Consider the following 27,656-nt stretch of genomic DNA (forward strand, 5'->3'; position numbering starts at 1 on the left):
TTCCGGAGACGCGGTTTCCTAGCAACCGCATCCCAGCTCTATATTAGCCCCGCCCCTTGCTCGGCCCGTGCCGGGTGTTCCAGCGCTGCCAGGCCCAGGCCCTGGCGAGAGGCTTTGGCCCGCGGGTGCTCGGGGTCGCGGGAGCCTGCCGCAGGAGTGGCGAGGGTGGGTACCGACAGCCGGACGGAGGGACGGAGAAGCCGGGACGGAGGCCGCGGCGGGGTGTGCACGGGCCTGGCGCGCGCTTCGCCGGCGGCGCGGTGAGGAGCCGGCGGGGACGCCACCTGGCCGGGCCGGGAATGGTCCCCGCGCGCTGCTGCGGGTGGCCCTGCGGCCGCGGCCCAGGCCTCCTGGCTCTGAGCAGGAGAAACGGCGATTTTAATGCAGCTTATCGCGAAAACTGAGTCGTTTTGTTTTACACAGCCCTGTTAACACTTTTGTGAGAGGGCAACACGGCTTGTAAAATAATATTGCTTATTTGTTTAGCATTATCATCTTTTTCTTTGAGTAACGCGGTATGCAGACTTTTTTTGTTTTCAGTGTGTGTGTGTGTGTGGTATTGGTGTTCATGATTTTTATGCCGACAGTCCTCTTGGGAGCCTTTTAAATAAGGCATGATTGTTTTGTAGGCAATATTATACTTTTTGAATAGAAGAGAGGTGACAAATAAGGTGTTCTGTTTTAATTGGAACATTTTGTATTAACTTGTTTCAATCATTTATGTGCTGATTTTTAAAATAGTTGCACAGTTATTTTAGGATAACTTCCATTTGAATTTTCCTTTTATGAAAACAAGCTTGTGAGAATTTGGTATTTCCTTATAAGAACTTTTTTTTTTTTTTTTGAGGCAGAGTCTCACTCTGTTGCCCAGGCTAGCTAGTGCCATGATGTCAGCCTACCTCACAGCAACGTCGAACTCCTGGGCTCAAGCGATCCTTCTACCTCAGCCTCCTGAGTAGCTGGGACTACAGGCATGTGCCACCACACCTGGCTAATTTTCTCTATATATTTTTAGTTGTCCAGATAATTTTTTTCTTTTTTTTCTTTTTTTTTTTTTTTGGTAGAGACAGGGTTTCGCTCTTGCTCAGGCTGTTCTCAAACTCCTGAGCTCAAAACGATCCTCTCACCTCGGCCTCCCAGAGTGCTAGGATTACAGGTGTGAGCCACCAGGCCCAGCCAAGAAGTCTTTACATTTTTTTTTTTTTAGACATTCTCACTCTGTTGCCCAAGCTAGTCACAGCAAGCTCAAACTCCTGCATTCAAGCAGTCCTCATCCCTCACCCTCCCAAGTAGCTGGGACTACAGGTGCATGCCACCATGACAAGTTTTTAATTATTTGGAGATAATATGGTCTCTCTCTATTGCCCTGGCTGGTCTCCAACTCCTGAACTCAAGGGATCCTCCTGCCTCGGCCTCCCAGAGTGCTAGGATTACAAGCGTGAGCCACTGCACCTGGCTTCTTTACCTTGTTAAGTGAAGATGTAGCTCAGTGTTCATATGGGATGCTTTTCTTATTTGGTTTGGCTTTTTTGTGGGGGCACCAAGTGGATGATAGAAATTCTTGAGCATGCAAAGAAGTCTGATTTGTTTTTTTCTATATTTCAGCCACCAGCAAAGGTTGAATTATTCCAGTCATTTATTAGCTATTTTTATAAAGGCAAAGAGAAAAAAAAATACATGATGTCTGATGAAGTTTTTAGCACAACCTTGGCATATACAAAGAGTCCACGAGTTACCAAAAGAACTACTTTCCAGGTAAAGTATTTCAAAGCATTTTTATTTTGAAGAATTTTACAATGTAAACACTATGTTAGGAATGTTGGACCTGGTGATTCTAGGAACAGTACTATATAAAGCAGGAGTAAATCTTACATTTCTTTTTGAGGTTTTGTAGATGATCATGTTTGGGCTCCAGTATCACAAGCCCTCTGTATGGTTTGAGACTGCCAAAATAGCTTCAATACTAGGCTCTTACTAAGTTAAAAGTTAAGTAGCAACTTTAAATTGCTATTTTTATATCAAAACTACTTTTATGTTGTAACATAATAATTAAGTTTTCTCTTTGGGCAACTATAATTTTGACCTCAGCCTCTAAATTTGCAGCATGGATTATATCCATTCCTGAAGTATACTGAAATAAAAGCTCTTAAAAAGTACCAGTTTCTTTCAATATGCTAGTTTCTAATAAATCTTATCCAGCTTGAGTCCCTCCTTGCTTATTACTCTCCAGCTCTACTTATAACCTGCAATTGATTTATTTGATATTGTCCATCTCCTCCAGTTTCACTGTGAGCTCCATGAGGGAGGGCTGTTTTCTGCAATGCTCTGCTTTGAGTCTGAGGGCCCGGGTGCATGGCATAAAGTAGGCTTGCAGTGAATGTTAGATATCTGAGAAACGTAAGTTTGAAAGCAGTTATTAATGAAGCATTGTTTGTTTAAAGAATTAATTCTAAGTGTGATACTTCCACATTTGGATGGGAATTGATTTCAATTATCTCATTTCAGGATGAGCTAATAAGAGCAATTACAGCTCGATCAGCCAGACAAAGGAGTTCTGAATACTCAGATGACTTTGACAGTGATGATATTGGTATGTGACGGTATAGAAAAGTAAACTGCATTTCTTCTTTTTGCTTCCTTAGTTTTATGTTTAGGCCACTCCCCCCCACACACCCCCAACCCGCACCCTGTAATCACTTATGTTAAAATAATACCTGTGAATTCACTATTATTAGATTTCAAACTTTTGAGCAGAACACCACTCTTAAGTTTCAAGATGTTGAATGATTGTCCTTGGTTATTTCTGAATGTGTATATGAAAATAGAAATTGATGCAGAGTTACAGTAAAAAGATGGCTGTCAGTGGAAAACCACATTGGAGAAGACAGGTTCATTTTTAAAGTCAACCCTAGGAGGCCCTAAACTAGTTAATCACTAGAGCCCCACAGAACTAAACTTTGTTGCACATCAGAAGCACTTCTGTGAAGTTTGTTATAAAACAGATACGTTTTGGCTATAATAAGGGGTCAGTTTAAAAAGCAGATACTTCATGTTTCATGTATTAGTACCATTAAGACTTAATTTGGTATCCTATACTCAATAAATGATTTGAATAAGTTAATGAAATTGAAATATTTCATAAATGCTGATGAAAACTGCCTGAATTAGCTGTTTTTTACATCTGCAAATCTCTTTGTAAAGTAGATTTGCATCTACTCATTTTAGTATGAATAATTTAATTTCTAGTCCTTAAGATAATGTTACTTTTTTGGTTAATGTAACCCTGACAATTTTTAAAAATACTATTGAAAACATTTTTTCTTTTTCATTTTTCAGTTTCCTTAGGTGATTTTTCTGATACCTCAGTAGATGAAAATTCATTCAAGAAAAAAGTGAATGATTTTCACATATCAGATGATGAAGAAAATAATTCTCCAAGACTGTCTTTTTTGAAAACCAAGAAATCAAACATCGATATAACCAAAGATGAGCCAGTTTGCACTATCAAAAACGATGAGGAAATGTCACCTGATGGTTGTGAAGACGTAGTTGTAAATTCCTTATCTGAATCTCAAAATAAAGACCAGGAAATTGAAAAAGAGAAAATTAAAGTGAAACCTAAACCCAGAACTTTTCCAATCAAAATCTCATCTTCAGGTAATTTGTTAGATTATTGTAATTGCATTTCTTAAAAATTTGTTTTCCAATAATCAGTCACAATACCTTTAATATAGTAGCTAGTATATATCTAAGAAAAAATTTGACTTTTCAATTTTACAGACATAAATCAAAATAATAGAACTATAGAGAAAACCCATAATTCTGATGTCCAGTTGTATATTCAGTCATCCATAGATGCCAATCCCAAAACACCTAGGTCTGCGAGCTTCAATTTTATTTTTGGGTGTGGAATCGGGATGGAATCCTCTCTAATTCGCCCTCACACTCCAGAGATTGGTTGTAGCAGCATTGGGACTAATCCTTAAAACATTCAATTCCATACCAACATTTTGCCAGAACATTTTTTTGGCATTTGTATGTTTGAAGGGGGAGTATTGTTGTTGTGGTGGTTTATTGCAGTCTCTAGGCACTCCTTGAGAAAAGAGAAGACCATTTCATCTCTGTTATCTACCAAAATTCAATAAGGTTCAGTTTTCCAAGGGGAGGTTCTAGTGTGATGTGGGATTATCCCCACAATTCTACTGAGCTTTAAGCACAGAGCAGCAAAGGTAGAAAGAAGCAGGGACCGACTCTTCTGAAGTGTTCTGGGCCACCACACAGGAACTTGTGCATGGGAGGTTAAACATTTGGTGTCTGTCAGTGCTCTTTCTTTCTGTTGTATAAAGGAAATATTAGTTGATGTTAACTTTCTTAAAAATTTCCTTAAGTTACATTATCAGTAAATATAGTGCTGGTAAATGTTTCATATTGTATATATTAGATATCACCGGTAACATCAGACAAAACTTTATTTCAGGCATGTATTAGGGAACTGCTTCTCCCCACCTCCCCCACAATCCCATTAACTTTGAGTTGAGGAGACTCTATAAGCAAAGACACTAGAAGCCACTGTATATTAGTTATGTATGACTTCAGCAAATAGGTTAGGCCTCACTCTTGTCATGAGTAGGATAAATATTTATTGATTTATATCTCATTAGCCATAAAATGCTACAAAAGTGCAAATATGAGGCATAATAAAACAGAATTAGTTTCCTAAAATGTCCCTTCCCAGTGTAGTGAGTGAAACCAAAGATGGAAAGAAGGGGAACATAATTGAACTTGGTTATTAAGAAAATGTGAGCATATAGCAGCTAAAAATGGATCTAAAACAGATGGATGTATAGAGTTAGAAATTTATGGTGGATAATCAGTAAAGTAGTAATACTCTACCTATTTCACATCTATAAAAAAAACCTGTGTGAATTAAAATGACTAAAATACTATATTTTAACCACTAGGTGGCACTAAAAATATAAGGGCTCTACTTAGTTATATATGCAATATTACATTCAGTATGTGTAACATAAAAATAATTGCCTAAATAGTAAATATTACACATTTGATTATAAAACAAAGCATTTTTAAAAAGTATAGGCTTTTATTTCCTTTTGGATACCTTGACAATTCTGGAAGTGGAATTTTGGAATAAATTATATTAAAGACATTATTCCCCAGTTCTTCAGGTTGAAGAATAAAAATTGAGGCTAGTGGTACCATGACAATGCCTGGCATATGAAGTTCATTAAGTATTTATATGAATAAATGAATATATGAATGGTTTATTTGTGGTAACTGGAATGTGGTTCATGAGTTTTGCTTTATCTAAATTCTTTGACTTTTTTTATTTATTTATTATTTCGGCATATTTTGGGGATACAGATTTTAAGGTTTCAATAAATGCCCATTCCTCCCCTCCCTCCACAAGTCTGAGTCTCCAGCATGACCATCCCCCAGATAGTGCACATCTCACTCATTATGTATGTATATACCTGCCCCCTACCCCCTCCCACATGCCCAATACCCTATTACTGTAGTACCTATGTGTCCACTTAGGTGCTGCTCAGTTCATACCAGTTTGCTGGTGAGTATATGTAGTGCTTGTTTTTCCATTCTTGGGAAACTTTACTTAGTAGTATGGGTTCCAGCTCTAACCAGGAAAATATAAGATGTGCTATATCACCGTTGTTTCTTAGAGCTGAATAGTACTCCATGGTATACGTATACCACATTTTATTAATCCATTCTTGGATTGATGGGCACTTGGGCTGTTTCCACAGCCTTGTAATTATGAATTGTGCTGCTATAAACATTTGAGTGCAGGTGTCTTTTTCTTTGACTCTTTTTGATATAATGTTTGAACTCAGTATTTTTAATGTGAGATATTTGGTCATAGTTGAGGACATAGCTAAAATTTTTAAGGAAACATTCATAGTGGTATGAATTTGGTATGCTTGTGGGGTCTTCTAGCAGCATTCATAAGCCCATCTATAGGTAAAGGGGGAAAAGGTGTTAATTAGACCAGTTTTGAAGTTTTAGAAGATGCATTTGTAGAACAATAGAAAAATAAATATGTAGAATGGGTAAAATTTAGACAATAAAGATGGAAGTGGAAAACCTTCCCATCAATGTTTGGAGTGCTGGATGCATACCAGTATTAGATTCTAGTATTAACTTTGGAGCAATGGAAGTATTAACTGAAACTTTAGTAACTGCTAAAGAAGTTTTATAGACTCAAAGAACGATAACTCACAGAATCATCTCGTTCAATATTTCTTCCTCCAGTGAGAATTAGCACTTCTGTCCTCTGAGTGCCAGTGTCATCTTCGTACTTGTAACAGCACTTATCTTCATCTTGTAATTTTGTTTAGAAAAAATCAACCGGGAGAGTTCTTGGACAGTTCGATTATTACTGTTTTGATTATGAGGTTCAGTAATGTGTACAAGGTTGGTATCAGGTACTCAGTAAAAGTTTGATGGAGGAACCTCTTTGTTTTATAGAGGTAGAAACTGGGGCAAGGTTTTGTTTTGTTTTTTGTTTAAATTTTTTTTGAATACTGTTACGAGTTTATAAAGTTGAAGAGTTAACTTCTCACAAAATTAAAGTATACTAGTTACTTTCAGGATGGCAACTTTTTTTTTTTTACTTTGAGTTTTTTTTTCAAAAAATTGAAAATTGTTAACGATTATTTATTTGTGCCTTATTGGAGCTCTGTATAGAGAGCAGTTGTGGGCTTCATCTGAACTTGGTGGGAGAAAGAGCCAAGGGGCCTGGGCACAGGAGGGAAGTATGTTGGCACCCTGAGGGATAATTAAAGCCATGTTTTGTTTTGTTTGGGGTTTTTTTGGGTTTTTTACACACACATTTTAAAGCATTTCATTTTTCAGCAGAAAACAGCAGCAGCTTTGAAACAGATGACCACTTTAAACCTTCACCTCGTCCCAGAAGGATGTTAAAAAAGAATAGCCATGTGGAAGAGAAAGATAGACTAGAAGAAGATAAGGAAACTACCCTCAGTGAAGAATTAGAATTACATTCTACACCTTCTCCCCTTCCAAGGCTGAATGGCAGACAATTAGAAGCTGAGAAAAAAGCATTCTCTGAAAACTTTGCTCCTGAAGTAAGTATTACTGCTGAACTATTGAATTGTAATCTTGAATTTAGGCCTTTGCTCTGATTATGAGAGAGAGAGAGAGAGTGAATTTACGTGCATGTGTATGTGTTTCACATGTTTTCTTCTGCAATTAATAAGGAAATAATTTTAAGTTTTGTTTAGTATACTGTATTCCACTGAGTCTAATACTCATCAGTTGTAAAATGTAGCATTACTTTGTGTACTACTAGTAGTTGTGTTTTATTTTTAGTCACACAAAACATCTGAAAATTATTACAATCTATTTAGAATTGATATTGTATTATTTTGTGTTAAATATAGAAACCTTGCAACAATATAGTTCCATATACTCCCTCATCCATTGTGCTATTGTTGTCATATACATTACATCTACAGATGTAATCTCCATAATCCAGTTATAACTTTTCTTTAAAGAGTCTTAAATGTTTTGTATTAGACTTTTTTAAAGAATTACAATAAGAATAATATTTATAGATTTCTCAAATATAGATATATATATATACACACATATATACATATATATAATTTCTGGGGATCTTCATTCCTTCCTGTAGATCCAGATTACCAATTTGTGTCGTTTCCCTTTAGTTTTGCAAACTTAGTTTTGCATTTCTTGTAATAGAGGTTTATTAGTGATAGATTTTCTGTCCATACTTACCTAAAAAGTGTTTATTTCATCTTTGTTTTTGAAGGGTTATTCATCTGAATATGTACTTCTTGGCTGACTGTTTCCTTTTTCTACTCCCAGCTCTTTATAGATTTCTGTTGTTACTGGCATCTTTTGTTTCTGTTGAGAAATCAATCATTTATTTTATTGTCCTCTATATTTAATGTGTTGGTTTTCTTCTTCTGGCTTTCAGGAATTTTTTGAAAATTTTTATTTTTATCTCTGAATTACAGCAATTTTACTACAGGGTGCCTAGGTCTAGTTTTCTTTGTATTTATTCTGTTTGAGGTCTGTTGAGCTTTCAGGATCTATAAGCTGATATCGTCTATGAAAATGAGAAGTTTTATGGGTTTTTTTCCTACCTGGTTTTTCTTTCCTGTCATTTTGGTATTCCAGTTACACATGCTTCGAAATTTTTTATTTTAAAAATTTGATTTCAAAAATTTGTGATTCCCATGAACCCCTGAGGTTCTATTTATGTTTCCTCAATCTGTTTTTCCCTTTGTTTTTCAGGTTGAATAATTTGAACTGTCTTCTAGTTCATTGACTTTTTCTGCCATCTCTGGTCTACTATTAAGTCCATTCAATGAATTTTTTATTTCAGTTATTGTAGTGTTCAAGTCTAGAATTTCCATTGGCATTTTTTATATTTTCTGTATTGCTGATAAGATCCCCATCTGTTCAGCTATCATGCAAATATTAATATTTCCCTCAAAGTGCTAGAACATATTTATAATAGTTTAATGTCTTATCTGCTAACTGCAAAATCTGGGCTATCTATGAGTTGGTTCCTATTGATGGTTCTTTTTTTGTTTTTAATTTTAATTTGTTTTTTATGAGTATGTGTCACCATTTTCTGTTTCTTCACCTAGTGACTTTGATTGAATGCCGGATATTATAAATGATACATTGTAGAGATCCTGAATTCTACTATATCTCTCCAAACATGTTTTCTAGCAAGCAGTTATCATGGCTGGACTCAAATTTCCAACTCTGTCTCCCCTGCAGTGGGTATCAGTGGAAATCTCTGCTTAATCCTTTTAGTTTATACTTCTATGATATTACAGAATCCTCTGGGGGTCTCCCTATGCTATGTATAAATGAAGCCAGGGTTGGTAAATTTCAGGTGCAGATTTTGTGGCCACTGCCCTCTGCTACTTCTTCCCAAATTTATTGGCTGATCTAGTCCTATACTCTATCCCCTCAAGCCAGTCCATTGAGGCTGTGGCCTTCTATCCCTTGAGCTACAGAGGTTGGGGAATGCCTTCAAACAAAAAGCTAACAAATTTGCTCATTTGCAGATTTTCTTAGATGAAACTTTGTTTTTCAAGGTAGACTCTAGTGTCTTAATCCTTCTGCCATCTTCTCAAATTGTTTCCATTGCTTTTGATATACAATTTTCTTTGTACCCATAAAATATTGTAGGAAAGAAAATTAAAGTATATTATCTATTCAACAAAATTAAACTACATTATAAAATCACCTTTAGGCTAGTCTATAAAGAGTTGTTTACTTTAGACATACAAATACATTTTTTTCATTTCAGATATAACCTTCAGAATTTTGAAGAAAACCAAAGTCCATGAAATCTGTGTACTTTGTCTAAAATAATTGAAAGTAACTACTTGATTTTATAAATGCTTTCATTAGGACAACTAGTAATATTTGTTTAAAAGTAAAGGTTTTTACCCACTGTCTTCTTTATACTTTCCTTCAAAGGAAAATTGTAGAAAAAGCTATTAAAATCAAATCTTTGCCTTAAGTACTTATAAGAGATTTGATTTTGGAATAGCAGGAGTTTTGAAAATTGCTAAAAACAGAGAGGTGGCAATTAGATAAAGAACTAGAATAACTCTTTTAGTGACACCTTTAATGACCAAGACATCAAGGCTTGAAAGCAAAGCATATTAGCTTCCATTGGCTTTTGGTGTTTCAATAGCAAACTCCTAAAAATGTAGATTTAAGGATTATGAGATAATTTTAATACTATTGTCCCCACAAATTTTAAGAACTAAACTTAAATGGTAAATGCATTTCTTTTTCCAAAAAAACAGGATCCATGCTTAACAAGTCTATCATCATCACTTAAAGAAAGCCTTGAAGATTCCTTTTCACCAGGATCTGAGGGAAAAGCATCCATAAAAGGTGGTTATATCTAAGTATTGTATCTTATTTTATTTGTGAACTCTGTATTACTTAGAATCCTGTTTTAAGAGAAAGCTAATACTTTGAATAGTAACAGGAAAATATATGTTTGTGTTTGCCTGACTTTTAATCCCAGCTATGCAGTTAACTGTGTGGTTTTATTTTTTATTTATTTATTTTTTTTGAGACAGGGTATCATTCTGTCACCCAGGCTAGGGTTCAGTGGCATCATCATAGGTCACTGGAACATCAAACTCCTAGGCTCGAGCAAGCCTCCTGCCTTAGTCTCCCAAGTAACTGGGAGTACAGACACGTGCCACCATGCCCAGCTAATTTAAAAAAAATTTTTTTTGTAGAGATGAAGTCTCACTATGTTGCCCACGTTGGTCTTGAACTCCTGGCCTCAAGCAGTCCTCCCACCTCTGTCTCCCAAAGTGCTAGGATTATAGGTATGAGCCACCATGCCCAGCCTAACTCTATAATTTTAGATGCAGAACTTAATCTCTCAGTGACTCAATTTCCCTAAGTTATAATATTACCTATCTCATAAGGGTGCTGTGAAAATCAAATGATATAGTGCATTTTAGCCACTAACCTAGTTCCTAGCACAAGTGGAGTGAGCTCTTAAGGTAAACTATTATAATGTAAGTGTTGCTGCAATATTCTAAAGTATGTAATTACTAGGAGGAATTTTAGAATGAGGCTAAGCTAGGTTTGAATCCAGGCACAACTACTAGGCAAAGTAACCTCTCCAGCCCTGTATATTGGTCTTTAAAATGGGGAAAATAAAAATAATCTATTTCATAAGGTGGTAAGAATTAAACTAATTAATAAAACATGTAAAGCATTTACAATAATACCATAGTAAGCATGTAGTAAGTGTGATGTATAAGTTGTTAACATTCTTTCTTAGTGCTATGATTTGTAATTTAATGAGAGCTAAGAGGCATGGCTGTTTCTAGGACTGGAATGTGTAACTAACATTTATTAAGTGCTTACTATGTAGTATAATTTTTGTCATTTTACAGATGAGAAAAACTGAAGTACAGAGATTTGGGAAAACATACCCAAGGTCAGTGATGGAGCCATAGTTTAAATGTTGGGCTCCGAAGTTATTGTTCTTTTTGCTGCAAAGATTGATTAACAGCTTCAAAGAATTCAATCATGAATTGAGTCATAAGTACTCTCCAAATATGAATGTATTACTGTAATAATAAAGTGATTTTAAACCTAAAAAAACCCCCAAAAAACATAAAAAAGTGGCCAAAAAAAATAAAAACCCTAGTTTACCTTACCTAAAAACAAATTACAAAAAAAAATGACTGTAATGAAACCAGCAGAATTAAGACTTTTGACAGTGAAGAAACAGGTTTAGCCAGGAGGAAGGAGCCTGGTAGAAGTGAAAGTTGTTGATCCCCACAGAAAGCACTGATTTCTTTCTGCTGAGCATTGCAAAGTATGGTAGAATCAGAATACTAGAAGCAGCTTCTAAAAGCAAAACTGAATCCTTTTATGCCAGAGCTTGAGCCTGTTCCTTGGAGCACTGAGAGAATAAGTAACAGGCCTGTCTTGGTGCTCATTTTGGTAGGAGAGGCAGCACTGCATCGTGGTGGGCATGAAACTAACTAGACACTGGCTTTCTTCGCTGCATAAAATTGCGTTAATTTTTGGTTCTCTCTGCATATGTACAATTCAACAGTTGTACTTCCAGTAATTGTAGTAGCCTAGAGATGTGTGCCTCGCAATTACACAGCCTGTTGTTCCAGCTAAGAAACACAGGTTTTAGAATTGAACAGATATTGCCATCTCACTTGGTTTATACATCAACAAAAGCTTTTTGTGTGTCTTTGTTTTGGGGTAGTTATTCCATCATATTTACTAACATGCTACCTTTCTAAGTATTAGTTTTGTAAGTGCTTCATTAGATTATTTTCTCTTTTGTAGATCACTTTTGAAAAAAGGTATATTCAAATTCAGTATGACAGTTTTCTTCATATTTTTTTTGTGAGAAAAAACATAGTCCTCATTTAAAGGAAAACAAATGAATCTTTTATCTATCTGATTAATTCAGAAGGGGGTTTTAATACTATTAGTCTATCTCAAAATAGATCAGAATGAAGAATTCACTGAAAACCATGAAGACTCCCTGAAATCAGATGAAAAAGAAGATAATTCATCTTCGATAGACTTGGTTACTACTGCACTTGAGAAATCTAAGGAAAGTCAAGTGGTTGATAATGACCTTGAAGAAGAAAAGAAGAAAGCTGAACTGAGTATGAATGATGACTTAACAGTTGATCCACTATTATCTAAATCTCAGAGTATGTTAATATCCACCAATGCAACAGAATCCGCAAAGGTATATATGTACATTTACACCTTTTATACTACAACTTAAAACTTGAAATAGAACTTTAAAATATTTTATCTTCTGTGGAAAACTCATCTTTTGATACTGGTATTATGTTAAGTGGTTCTTAATTCAGTAGAATTTTTTTTTTTTGAGACAGAGTCTCACTTTGTTGCCCAGGTTAGGGTGAGTGCCGTGGCGTCAGCCTAGCTCACAGCAACCTCAGACTCCTGGGCTCAAGCAATCCTACTGCCTCAGCCTCCCAAGTAGCTGGGACTACAGATACAGGCATGCGCCACCATGCCTGGCTAATTTTTTCTATACATATTAGTTGGCCAATTAATTTCTTTCTATTTATAGTAGAGACAGGATCTGGCTCTTGCTCAGGCTGGTTTTGAACTCCTGACCTCGAGCAATCCGCCCGCCTCAGCCTCCCAGAGTGCTAGGATTCCAGGTGTGAGCCACCGCGCCCGGCCAATTCAATAGAATTTAACTACAAGGAAAGTTTGCAGTGAAGATAATGAAACATAATATTTCATTAAAAATTATCAGAAATATATGATCATAATGTACTTTGAAATATCTCATAAATACCCATAGGTCTTCCTATTTTAAAAATGCAGCTATCTGAAACAATTTCTAAGGTTTTGAATTAAAGGGGTTTTTTTGGATATCATTTCAAAGCATTTTAACAATTTTAATGAAAATCTTTAAATATTGATCAACATCCATGCTTTTTTAAAGAGATGGACAGTGTCATCAAGAGTGTTATTATTATAATCTTAAGAAACAAATTTTTGGTGTGTAGATTACTTGTCCCTACACTAAATTGTGCCTGCGTACCATATTTTTAAAATTTACGGTATACCGTTTTTAGTTTTTGTTTCTCCTGAATTTCGTCTTTATCTCTTATAGCAGCAGTTAGCTAGCAGCTATGTGTGTATATTCATTATTAGGGGAAGAAAACAGTCCTAGTTGCAAACTTTGTTTAGCAGGACTTTTATAATATAAAATATTAGCTTTTATTAAAGTTTAAGGAGAAGGTTAATTAAACCATGTTCCAGGTATATCATCCTTAGCTACTTTTCCTGGGAGAAAATACTACTGCCAGGTTAGGGTTGTATTTACATCTGTGCTGTCACCCTACTGCTAGCATCCATCTATCTGGGTAAAGTAGAAAAGTTACTACTCAACAGAAAAATGGATATTCTGGAGTTTATAGACAGGATCTTGGAAATGTCAAATAGAGGTAATTCTAGATTAGAACAGGCAACTCTAATTTAGAATTAGAAAGTAAGATGATAACATCTTTGTTTTGACTGGACTCTTGGCTCTATTCTTACTCTCTACTGAGTGATCTTTCTTAGGTCTAAATCTAATCATTCCCGATTACCATCTCTTTGTTGGTTTCTCATTAGGAGAGTAAGACCCAAACCCCTTCCCATCGCCTAACAATCTCACATGGCTCTTCTCCCACCACACAGTCCTCCACTCTCCCCACCATTCCCTGTGCTTCAGCACCATTGACCTCTTTCTGTTTTTCAAAAGTATCAAGTTCTATCCCTTCTCAGGCTTTTAGCATTGCTGTTTCTTTCTTTCCATAGACCTTCATGTCCTTTCCCACTCGTTACTTCTCTTGGCTGGGCCATCAACCCCTCAGGGAAACCTTCCCTGATAACTTCATTCAAGCCCCTTCTAGTCACTCCCTGCCACTGTATGCTATTTTATCTCCTTCTTGAGTCACATTTGTTTATGTGTTTATTGTCAGTCAATCTTCCTCTAAAGTTTAATATCCTTCAGGACATTTTATTCACTAATTTGTTCCCAATGCCTACTGTGTTTGACGCAGGGTAGATGCTTAAAAAAATACTAATTTCCTGGCAGTTAGGCTTTTAACATCTAACAGCGATCATTATGGTGAATGAACCATCTATGGCATTTTCTGTTTAATAGAAAACAATTGAAGATAGAAATATGAAGAATAACAAGTCAACAAATAATAGAGCATCCAGTGCATCTGGCAGGTAATCAAGTTATCAATATCCCCCTCATTTATGGGTTTGCATTCTAGCAAAGCTGGTTTTAATTTAACTTCCATAAAATAAAGTTCATTTGGTGTTACTTTATTTTCTCTTACTTTCCATCTCATGAGTAATGGAGTAGTTACTTCATGATAAAACCCCTTGGTTGATTATATTAGAAGAATTAATAAAATGTTTGTTTATTACTGGTTGTTTTAATGCGTGGGATGTTTATGTATTACCTTTGATCTCCAGGATCTTCCTTCTAGGGATGTTTCGAGAGAGACTTTTCTTCTTTCCCTATTGTCAATGATTAGGGATTCTCCACACTCTACACTGCTCCCGGATGGAGCTTCCTCCTGTTTTTTCTGCGACAGTACATATAAAATGATAATAAAGCTGAAGTCCAGCATTGTACTTATCTATTAAGTTTCTTCATCTAACATGTGAAAAATTGTACTTAAAGGCTTCAGGTTCTATGAACTAAGTGTATTAAAATGATAAGAATCTATGTAGCTTCATATATGCCAATGATAATACCCAACTCATAAGTACAAATGGAAACCTGAATCTTTTACATTATCATTAATAAAATTACCATTAATCAAATAGAACAGGGCCAATTAGAATTCACAGCTTTGTGGCTGAAAATAGATACTTTCAATTTCTCTGTTGTAACTATTCAATTCTGCTGTTGCAGCAGGAAAGCAGCCATAGACAAAACTTACATGAGTGAGTATAGCTGTAGTACAATAAACTTTATATATCAGAACAGATGGCAGAGCATATTTTCTCACCAACCTCTGAAATAAGAGGGCACTATTCTCTGGCTTTATATTTGGAATTGTTCATAAAACCAAATAATGTAAGAAAATGCTAAAAGAATGATTAAAATCTACTTTAATAATATTTTTTCCATGTAATTTGAGATACAGTCCATGTTTCTTAAAAAGCTTCTAATTTAAATATCTAAATGGAACAATCATTTCAAACCTATATAATTTAAGGTATAAAATTAAATTATGTTGAATGGGACTCTTCATGTACTAAGAAAAGATGATACATGTTATCTACATCATTTTCAAAGTTACTATAATTTATTAAATTATAATATAGTTTTCAAATATAATAGTTGCATATTCTAATAGATTTCTCTTCTACAAAATGCAACTTGTAATATTTTGTCTTGATTTATTTGAATCTTTTCAGATTAATGACCTCTGAGTTTTTAAAGAAATACAGTTCTAAAAGGAGAACTTCAACAACAAATACCTCTTCTCACTATTTAGGGACTTTGAAAGTCTTGGACCAAAAGCCTTCACAAAAACAGAGTATAGAGCCTGACAAGGCAGATAATGTAAGGGCAGCTGTTTATCAGGTAAAAAAGGAAATTTTTTTTAAAAAAGAAGAAAAACTAATCACTTTCATAAGGCTACATGTTTATCAAAGAATAAAATGAAACTGTCAGAAATGATGGTTTAATACTTAAATTTATTATAAGGGGAAAGATTTTCTTTTACAATGCATGAGCAATACAAAGCTATTTCACTAAATTATTTGCTTCTACACTTAACTGATCAGAGTTATTTTTAAAGAATATGCTATTTCAGTTTATAGAAATACAGCAGAAGACAAATGTTGTAAGGACTATATATGTTTTTATGCTTTTTTTCCTTGTAGTTTATATTATTATGAACAAAAAGAGTTTTTAAAGTTTTTCTTTAAAAAGAATTCTGAATTTTTTTAGGCTTATACAGAAAAAGATTTTACTAATTTTTTCACAATTCTAAAAAAGGTCTTTTTTGTCTTATTTTTTATACATTATAGTATGCTTTAGAACATTGTGCATGTGAATTTCAGAGAGAAATATTAATATATGTAGTTAGTATATTTAGTATTTGAAATCTATTGTTAATATTAAGGGTAACATACATAATTTTTTTAACTAGTCATCAGCTTTACTTATATTAGAATATTATCAGATAAATAAAAACACTAGCTTATATAGAATTTATAAATTTTGTGTTTTCCTTTTTTGAAGTTTTAAATCAAATATTTTGGAAATAAGGGGTCTAATTCATTTAAGAAATTTTGAATATCATATAGCCTTTTTCTTGTTTTTATAGGAATGGTTAGAAAAGAAAAATATATATTTACATGAATTGCACAGAATAAAAAGGATTGAAAGTGAAAACTTAAGGATCCAAAATGAACAGGTATTCTGAAATACAGAAGTGAAAATATTCTTGATGTGTATGTCAATATTTAACTTTCCTAAATCAGCTTTTTAAAATGGGACAATAACTTGTATACTGAAGAATTGATTTTTGGTTTTATTTTTGTTGTACTTAACATTTTTAGACGGATATAAATGTAACTTTTACATAAAAACACAGACAGATTTTTATTTTACATATGTGTAGGACAGCTTTGTCACTACTGATTATGAACTTATTATTGTTTGTGACTACCTAATTCACTCTTAAAAGTTAACTTTATTTAGAACTTAGCCAAGAAGATAAAGGGTTACTATACATTAATTAGCCTTCAGTTTTCCTTGTTTCTTTCTTGAATTTTATATGCATGTTCAAGACCAACCCCTACCGGTGCTGTTGACCTGCATCCTTTCCCACTGACTGGAACTAGACATCTGTCCCAGTCTCCTGTACTTTCAGTCTCTTCCTCTGACTCTTACCTGATAGCCTACAACATGCTCAGTTCTTTCCTATCTTCCAAAATAAAAATGTTTTTTCAAAAATGTTTTTATGTTTTAAATATTTTAATGTTTAATATTAAATGTTTAACATTTAGCCTTTTAAATGTTTTTTTCGAAAAAAACATTTCATTGTGCTGCTCAACACTAAAGTAGATTTAGAAAAAAAAATATTTTCCCAAGTGGACTGCACTATAATAAACTGGTACTGAGTGGAGCAGGCCTCCAGGAGGTGTGCTTTGATACCTGTTAACCACGTTCGTAGCACTATTCTGCTGTGGTCAGTATCATAAATCTTGTTTGCTTTTTCACAACTCTATGAGGTACATAGTACTTTGACTTCTAAATTATCTTACCTCCATAGTAAGGTTTTATGTCATTTAGTATAAACAGTATCATAAAGCAAACATAGAATAGTATGGGATTAGATTGAAGTAAGTAAAATAACAATATATACAGTTGCTATACAGTCTCATGCATAATTTTCAGCCTGACATATATTTTCAAACTTTGGACTATGTTTGTATAGTAAGAATTTTATGCTTGGGTACCATTCAAAACTAGGGTTCAAACCAAAGATCTGCACATTGTGACTTGGCCAATTGGCCTTATACTAGCTTACTTTATAAGCTCTTAACTTTCCTGAATTTTTTTAACCAAAATATTTTATTATAAAAATTTTACCATACCACTTAGCCTATTATAGTTTATTTTCATATTATTTGTTTTAGTATACTTATGAAAATAATAATTGGCTTCTCATGAATAATAGGTAAATATCTGATAAATACTTTTAGAAAAGGATATTTTAAAATCAATGGATAATTCAGAGAACATTTTTATAGATTAATTTATCTAAACCATTCTAAATTATCTGCTTTGAAACTTAATTTTTATATATGATAAATATCAGAGGATTAAAGATAAATGCATTTGTATATATCCAGCTATAGCTATCTATTTATACAAACTTATGTATCTGCTCTTATTTTGTCCACTATAGAAAAGAGCTGCTAAGAAAGAAGAAGCATTAGCATCATTTGAGGCCTGGAAAGCTATGAAAGAAAAGGAAGCAAAGAAAATAGCTGCAAAAAAGAGGCTTGAGGAAAAAAATAAGAAGAAAACAGAAGAGGAAAATGCTGTGAGAAAAGGAGAAGCACTACAAGTATTCAAGATCTTTCAATATCTTTATTAGTTTTAAATATTAATATTTGAAATCCAAATTAATGGTTAACCATATTTTTACTTTATAATATTCACAGTAATAAAATCATTCTGAACTTTTTCAGGCTTTCGAAAAATGGAAAGAGAAAAAGATGGAATATCTTAAAGAGAAAAATAAAAAGGAGAAAGAATATGAAAGAGCAAAGAAACAGAAAGAAGAGGAAAGTGTTGCTGAGAAAAAGAAAGATAATTTAACTGCTGTTGAAAAATGGTAATCCAAAATAAATATTTTGATTTTAATAACACTTTAGGCTTTTCTAAAATTTATTTACTTGAAGCTTACTAATGTATCATAATCTTATTATTGTCAAAGATATATTAGGGATCTTTATTATACATTCTCCTTTAACTTTCCGTTGTTTTATACCATTCTATATAGGAATGAAAAAAAGGAAGCTTTTTTCAAGCAAAAAGAAAAAGAGAGAATAAATGAGAAAAGAAAGGAAGAACTGAAAAGAGCTGAGAAAAAAGATAAAGATAAACAAGCTATTAATGAGTATGAAAAATGGCTGGTAGGTATCAGTTAATGTACTTGTGTGTTTTTCATGTACTACTTGTTTTGTGTCTTCCAGGTGGAAATGATCAGTAGGTATGGGACAGATAACATTAGAATTAGGAACAGAAAAGACTGATCATTCTCTCCTACTGCATATAATGTATTTTCTTTGATTTACTCATTTCTATTAATGCTCCTACTATTCCCTCAAACACCCAGGCTTAAAACTTCAATTGTAATCTTCCTTACCTGCATTCCATTCCTCCTTTGCAGTGATTCTCACATCTGAAATCATAGAAAGCCTACTGAGGGTATGCCAGATTATTTCAGATGAAACTTGGTCATGACACGCTGAATTTAATAGTGAGGAAGTTATTCCATTTTTTATTTGTTTTTTTGCTATTTATGATGACCTCAAGGAGAAAGTCTTATTTAGATGTTTTTAATGAAAGAGAGCAAGTTTGAAGTTAGGGAGGAGCAATATCTAGCTATATCTGTATAGCTAGATATTATATATACATATATACATATACACACACATATATAGTTTCAGTTTACTTATGTTTTTGAAAGTTAATTTTTGCTGATGTCAAGCAAAATATTTCCATTTTAAAATATCAATATCAATATGTATTTTTATCAATTATTGAATAAGTAACACATTCTTATGAATAGGTACTTTATATGAGTAACACATTAATATAAATAATCAACACAATCACATGATTCAACAGTCAAAAAGTGTAAAATTTCTCCATTATCCAGCAGAGTTTTTTATGAAGTTTTTTTTAATTCATACCCATCAGCTAATTAAAAAATTTCATCTAGGGTATTTTTGATATGCATTTTTCTGATTAGGATTGAACTTGAGCATCTTTCTTTTCATTTGTATAAAGACCATTTATATATTTTTTTTTCTGTAGATTGTAAATCCATAGACTTTGCACACTTTTTTTATTATATCATTTGTTTTTTCTTACTGATTTCTAGAAGCTTTTTTATGTACTAGGGAAATTAGCCTATCATTTTTTAGGCATTGCAAATTTTTGTCACTATACTGTTGGTTTCTTGACTTTGCTTATAGTATTGTATGTTATGAAGAATTTAATTTTATTTTTAGATAACAAATTTATCAATCTTTTCTTTTGGCTTTTGATTTTCAAGCATAGTTGAAAAGATCTTCTCCATAATTTGAGGTTAAAAAAGTCCTCCCATTGTCTTCTAACAATTTAATGACTTTAATATCTTAACATTTTAACATTTTTTCTAATTAGCATTTATCCTGATCTATAGTGGGAAATGATTCCAACTTTAGTTTTTCCAAATGTATCTTTTACAGAATAATCCATCTTTTACCACTGATTTGAGGTGCTGTCTTTATTATATGATATATTCTCATTGTTTAGGGTCTGTGTATTAACTGTTGTTCCATTGTCAATCTCATGATACACATTCTAGTACCACACTGTTTCATTTTTAGACTTGATACGTCTAAATATCTATTTGTGTTCATCTCTATTCATAGTTGTTCTTTCATAGTATTTCTGACCATTTTTGTTTATTTTTTCCCATAAACTTAAGAATCAACAGTAGAGAGGCACATGGGATCAAAATGAGCTGTTTAAAGATAGGATGAAAAGATAAAACACTTAGGAATAAACTTAAGAAATATACAAGGTCAATATAAAGAAAATTCCAAAACTCTCCTGAAAAATGCAAATGAAGACTTGAGGGAATGAAATAAAAACCCCTCTTGGATAGAAACACTTCACCTTATAATGATGTTACAAAGATGTCAGCTCTCCCTGAAGTAATTTAATGCAATCCTAATAAAAATAAAAAAGACAGCAAAGGATTTATTGTTATATGTTGACTTTAGTACTGCTATTATGTTAATTCTACACAGAGAAATAATCATAAAATAAGATGATCAAAATTGTTTTGATATTTAAATGAAAGGTGGTGTTTCATGATTTTCTTAGGTTAAACTCTTAAGTTCTAACTTTTAAAAAAACTCTTTGATCTAAAAAAAGTGAAGAGTCTTCTTAAGGAGATACATACTAACTGCTAGTATTACTTAGGATAATTAAATGTAAATGTTTGGGTTTTCATATTTTTCCTATATTTTCTTGAAAATGGAATAGAATTTCCTTAATGACTAAGTCACAGTTAAGTACACTGTTTTTAATTAAATTTATTTAGTCACTTTGTCATTATCATCAGACCTCTGAAGAACAAGAACTCATCAAAGACCAAATAGCATTTTTCAATGTTTATTAAAATTTCTACAAATAAAATGCTACCTTAAAAAAACAAATATATATGTTACAGATCTACTGTCCATCTTACCAAGTTCTTATTGAAATTTGTTTGCTGATAGAATTGGAAAATGCCCCTATATTGAAGTCTATTGACTTCAATTTTCATGCAAAATAACATCTCAACATTTTGATACACTACCTAGCTTGAGTACTAAGTATCTAGTAGGTAATTGTTTTAGGGGAAAATTATAGTCAAAGATCAGATAAGACTCTCTTCTTCATGCCAGTTCTGAAATAAATTCATAGTTACCTTTAAGAAAATGAGCAAAAGGTCCAAGCTCTCACAGATGACAGTCAGAAAGATTTTTCAACAGATTCTTTTAATTATTATCAAGGTAACATTATTGATATTGATATTAAGGTTAATAATTGTCCATTTGCTATTCTGGCTTTTCAGCGTCCTGCTAGTACGATCAAGCTTGTTTCAAATGACTCTCTCTGTCTCCGTATTAAGTGGGATGTACAGAAAGAGGTTTATTCAGTCAATTTCTATGGACACAGCCTGGTCACTGCTTTTCCTTCACCTACAAGGATGGTCTGCCTCTCTCAAAAATACTAAAATGATTGACTATGATCTCATTATAATTTTTCTTTTCTCAATTAAGTTTCCAAAAGGAAGTTCCCTCTTCACTTTAATAGGAATAGCAAGCATGCAAACATTCTCATAGTGTGGAGCAAGGACATGGATGTACTCATGAAAGATGCGTAGACCTACTAATTTAGCCTAATGCCTGTCCTCCCCAGCCATCTGCCTGAGGGGCCAGGGTTGTCCCAGGGTTTCCTTGATACTGCTGCTCTTTGAGGAATATGAGGAAACCACCAAACTTTGTAGTGTTAACAGAGACTTAAAGAAATGGAGAGACACTCCAAATTACAGGATGGAAAGACCAAGTACTACTAACATTTCAAGATAAATGTTTAGATTTCATACTAATCCCCAGATACTCAGTCATTTATTTGAAGGGAGAATGTGCAGGGAAATGAAATAGTTCTCAAATTCATCTGTGTAATAAAAATGTAAAAATATGGAAGATGATATTTTGAAAATAACAATATGAAGCAGGTCTGTTCCTATCAAGCAATAAAATAAAAATTTACCATTCTACTCCAGTATTCTTTCTATCTTCCTGAATTATTCCCATCAGCTTCCAGGACAAGTAATCTTAAATAAAAATAAACTCATAACTCTGCATTTCCCTCCATCTATGGTCTCACTTTTCTCTGCTTTTCTTTATAGTGAAACTTCTAGAAATTTTTGCCTACACTTTTGTAGTTCTTCATGTCCTTTTTATTCTCATCCCACGCCAATCTTGTCCTCATCAATACACTAAAACTGCACTTTGAAAGTTACAGGTTTGCATCTAGGCAGTCTAATGTGCGTTTCTGTCCACATTTACCAGAAGGTCTCTGCAGTTTGCACCATAGACTTCCTCTTCTTGCAACTGTCTCCTCCTTTGGCTGGCATGCTGCCCTCCCAGAGAGTTTTTCCTCTCACCTCTCTGCCTGCCTTTTGTGTTGCTTGTTGAATTCTTTTACCTACACTCTAAATGTTAACTGGCCTACGAGGCCTCATATCATATGATCTTACCTTTCTACCTTTACGTTGTCATCTGGCTCCCATCTCCTGTCTCCCATGTCCCACCAAGCCTTAGTCACACTGGCTCTCTTTGGTTTCCTCCCACATCTCAAGTTTTTCCCATTTGCCAGAACCCTCACCCCTCCTGTTTTCTCCACTTAAAATGCTCTCCCCCAGCACTTACCACAAGTGGCTCCTCTTATCCATCATGTCTCACTTTAAAGTGACTTTCCCTGAATCCACTTTTCTTTGAAAGTAAGTACTCCCCTTTAATCTCTCATAGTTTTTTTTTTAAATATGTTTCAAAGAAATTCACGTGTTGGAATTATCTGTTGTCTATTTTCTTATTTATTTTGAAAGTTCCGTGGGTGACAGGGACCATATTTATGTGTTTGGATTTTTTTTAATTATTTTTATTTTTGATTGACACAATATATGTAATTATGGAGTACAGTGTGATGTTTCCACATATGTGTTCATTGTTTAAGGATCAAAAATGACTAGAAAAAGCAATGTAGATAAAATGTTTGATGCAAAGATAACAATATTTTTATATGAAAAAATACAAATTGCTAAAAACTAGAAGCACTGATACCCATACAGTTAGATGGGCCAAATAATTGAGTAGAAAATTCACAAAAGGGCTAAAGAAACATTTGAAAATGTGCTTAAGCTCAATAATAAGCAAGGAAACATTAGTCTGAATTTTTAACTATTTGTAAAAAATTCAAAGTATCTCATGCTGCCATGGGACATTCAACCTTTGCACCCAATAAATTTACTTCTGAGAATCTGTTCTCTGAAGTCCTCATTAACTTCTAGTAATTACTATCTTTAAGGTGTAGAATTGTAGATCTTTTTTTTCCATTTTACACAATTCATTTTTAATATTTAATATTAAAAAGATAAGTGATATTAATGCTTATAAGTTGGCAATGTTCTCTAGCTATTTCTTCATAACCTATTAAATTAGGAAGTGATATACAATCTTATAATGGATTATTCAATAAGCAACTTGATTTGAAAATAATTTTCATATGTGTATATAAATGTATAGTTTTCTATTTGCTTTTTAGGAAACTAAAGAAAAGCAGGAAAGAATTGAACGAAAACAAAAGAAACGTCATTCCTTTCTCGAAAATGAGGCACTTCCTCCATGGAGCCCTCCAAGCAGAACTGTGTTCTCAAAAGTGTTTTAATAATTCTAGTTCTTATATTATTTAGCTATTTATCAATTTGCCAACTTTATCCATGGATTTAAAATTATTTGTTGAATTATTTTTAGTTAGAAGAATCTATTTTAATTAAATGCCAGATACTTCTGCTAACAATGAAAAAGACACTCTGGAGTTTAATCAGTGAAAGCATTTTTGAACCATAGATAAACTGCCTCAATTGAAAAGGTAATAATCATATTATTCTTACCATTAAAATATATATAGCTTTATCATGTCTTGGTAATTCTCACAGTGGAGTAATTCATGATCTCTTCACTAAGCTCCGTATGTTACTTAACTATGTTTAATACCAATAATAAAAATCATCTAAGTACTATAATCATAGAAGCAATTCAATTTGTGGATGATGTGCATCTAGACTCAGGTTTTTAAATGGTCTGTCATTGGGAGTGTGCATATATTATTTCTTCTAAAACTGATTTTCAGCACAAAGCAGTTGCATTTACACTGTGCAAGGTAGAATTTTGGTCAATTGAGGTAATAGTTCAGTAGAACTTTAGTCTTTGAGGCATTTTATTTAAGAGTTTTGCCTTAAGTTTGAATATGAGTGCACTTTATTCCAGGGCTTAAATGACAATCATAGGCACTTTATAATGAACCCATCTCTGAAATTTTTCCTTCTAGATTTTATCACAATTTATAATTTCAGTGACCCTAAAGACATTCTTTTCATGGTAGTAATATACTTATATGTTATTAATGGAAATTAATTTCCAGACTAAAGCCATACATGTGCTTAAGGCAGTTGTCCTCTTAACTAATTGAAAGTTTTATAGCTTATATTTAGAAGACAGCTGTATGGGAAGGTAAATTTGTAGAAAACTTTTAATTATTTATTTGATCTCTGCATGTCTTTGTATTAATTGGTCTCATACTTGACCTGGTCTAATTTAAGACAGACCAAATGTATGTTCTTGTCTTTGGAATTCAACCTAGTCAATCATGCAATGCACAGATGATAGATGAGAAGGAACAATTACTATTTCTTGAGCACTTGACATCATCTCTGATGGACCTTTATAGTAACTATTCAGAGTAGGTGATATCAGCTTCAATTTACAGACAAAAATACTGAGATTCAGAGAAACCAAATAACTTGCCATACATCTGGAGTGTGACTGAGCTGGGATCAGAACTGATTCAGTCTGACTGAGTCTGCCTTCCCCCCTCCTCCCCCCTCCCCCAATCCCTGTGCTCTTTTTCACATTCCCATGTGGCCTCAGAGAATTGTAAATTCTGTTAAGATCTCTGTATTATACCAACCTGGTGAACACATTTGACTTTTAGAGCCTCAAATCATGTATTGTTATCGAGATTATCTTTCCCAAAAGAAATCACTGCTTGTTATTAGAGATGGTAGACCTCATTAAATCTGTAAAATGGAATAATTCATAAGATTTAAGGAATTACTCAAACATCTTGTATCTAATATTAGAATGTCAAAAACTCAGCAGATTATGTAAATATAGGCTTTGAGATAGTCACTCAGGTTTCACACACTGAGCATTAACCTTCTTACAGTGCATGTGTACAAGATAAGAAAGATGGCATGGATCATTTTGTAAGATCATATCAGTGCTATAGACAAATAAGAGAAATTTCATAGATAAAACTAGAAAACCTTTTATACTGCTAGAACTAGGAGAATACTTCATGAAATTGAAATTATTTCCAGAATGTGTATTCTCAGCATGTGATTTAGGACCTCTCATTCATTTGTGTGTCGCCGTAGTACCAAACTGCCTACCAGAATAGATTTAAGTGTTTATTGTATTGTATTAGCTATTCAGAGTTAAAATATATTTTCAAATTCCAGGGAAGTAAAAGGAAAAATTGAGAAAGGTACAGCTACTTTTGGGAATATGATATCATGAACCTATGTGTCATAGATTTCACATTAATTATTTACCCTCCAGATCATTTTCTTCTACATTATCATATTTAGTGGCTAACCGTTATTACCTCTTAGGTTGTTGTGAGAATTGCATGATATTAGTAAATTAATGTAAAGTGTTTGGCACAATAAGGACTTAAATGTTCATTGTTGACATCATTTATTTACCATCGTGAGCCCTGCATTTCCCCACTTCATGAACATGAAAAGGTTAACAGAGTTGATAATGGTTATTTTACATTTTTAGCGTACAAGAAGAAATCTCTACCTTGCTGGAAGTCTAGGCTGTACCACTCAAAAGAGAATATAGAGGTGCCTTGTATTAGGGCCCTCCTTAAAAGAAAACTAAATACTAATTTCTTAGGATTGCATCTGAGGTAAGATGACATTAGAAATTAAGGCGTTTGCATAGACCCAAGTCATTTCCCTTAAATATGAATGGGGACTTTGATCTTACAGTGATAAATAGTATATTATTTCCTGTTTATAGCAACCTGTACAGAATTTATCTAGTTAAATGAAATCACCTCTTCTAGCAGTAATAAAGCTTGAGTTTTTGGAGATGGGTAAAAAGACAGTGCTATTACTTTCTCTGATCTTTGCAAACAGGAAAATCAAGCTCTATAGAAGTATTCATTTGAATATATTTACTTCAGGGGTAAGATTTCCTCATATTTCCTTAGAAAGTATATCAATATAGATATTTACTCACTAGGTTTTCATTGATTTATAATATAAGGGAATATTTAATTCAAATTAAGGACACTAAAAGCCTATAGACTTTCATATTAAACATCCAGTTTTGTAAATTGCATTGATCACTTGAAGAATGCTGAGATTTCAAAGTTATGAAAATAAGAATTTTATGAATATTTTAAAACATTACTGAAAACAAGTTTCCTTAGCCCATTTGTTGATAAATTTAAACATTAATACTATATACAGAATTTAAGATTCATAATAACCAAGAGGATGGTAATGCTACATAAATTTTAAAAAATGGCATTTTAGATCAGCAGGTCAAAGTCTTCTTAATGAAAGAAAATAACTATTCATGGCATAACAATAGGGGTTTATATTTGCCTCATATGTGGAAAATATTAGTTCATTTATCGTTTTAAGTTGTATTGAAACTGATCTTTTTCAGTGTTGCCAAAACTGTACATGATAGTAGTGAGGTGTCCGCAAGTGTACGTTCTTTAGAGTGATACAACTATGCATCTGTACAAGATTTTAATAAACCTGGTCTAAACTCTTTTGCTTCTAAGCTGAAGAAACTGATTTCCAAGGACTCTGACTTGCCTAATCTCATACAACTCACTATAGGACATCTAGAGTTAGAACTTTGGTATTGGGTTTTATAGTTGTATTCTGCTCAGCGTTGCACAATTTTGATAATCTGATAAAACTTTCACACTAACTTTCATAACTGTGGTCATTATTAATTAATTTAATGTCCTCTCATCTGTTTCCTTAGTCCTCGACTGCTTTCTCCATAACTATCCACAAGATCAAAGTTGTTTGGGTACCTACACTACCATATAGAGTGTGGGAAATAATGAAGTTTCTTAAATCCCGCATCATGGGCTGAAATACAATAGAGAAAAGAAATTTCACAAAATAGGGGAAATTGCATGTTAGTCTTAATCATTCCCAAGATTAAACTAGTACAAGAAACTTAGATTTCTCCCATCTTGGCTCTGATTTTAATAGTGCTATATAAAAAGGTGTTTAAATCCATATGCTTCCATTCTACACAAAGATATTATCAACTTTTCTAGTTCCTATTTACCCTGGTTGATAGAATAATAAAGTTCTGTGTAAATGCTAAACTGGAGGCTTCTCGGGTCATTTTTACTTTAAAATTTCATGTGA

At 33.4% G+C, this 27,656-nt stretch overlaps 1 protein-coding gene across 2 annotated transcripts; it reads left to right on the forward strand.

The window, feature by feature from the left end:
• On the forward strand, positions 1-27,427 carry MAP9 (microtubule associated protein 9). 2 transcript variants are annotated; one of them, XM_012783628.3, is made up of 14 exons: positions 1-165; positions 1,606-1,755; positions 2,506-2,590; positions 3,337-3,657; positions 6,889-7,121; positions 9,858-9,948; positions 12,057-12,307; positions 14,252-14,322; positions 15,529-15,697; positions 16,446-16,535; positions 18,036-18,197; positions 18,322-18,467; positions 18,636-18,768; positions 23,726-27,427. In XM_012783628.3, the coding sequence occupies exons 2-14, from the start codon at positions 1,678-1,680 to the stop codon at positions 23,846-23,848; spliced, it is 1,953 nt and encodes a 650-aa protein (XP_012639082.1). In that variant the 5' UTR covers positions 1-165; positions 1,606-1,677; the 3' UTR covers positions 23,849-27,427. The 2 variants fall into 2 exon arrangements, with proteins under 2 accessions (XP_012639082.1, XP_012639083.1); XM_012783629.3 differs by having other exon boundaries at positions 6,892-7,121.
• Positions 27,428-27,656: the final 229 nt, after the last annotated feature.

The sequence above is a fragment of the Microcebus murinus genome, chromosome 15, assembly GCF_040939455.1.
Source record: "Microcebus murinus isolate Inina chromosome 15, M.murinus_Inina_mat1.0, whole genome shotgun sequence".
NCBI lineage: Eukaryota > Metazoa > Chordata > Mammalia > Primates > Cheirogaleidae > Microcebus > Microcebus murinus.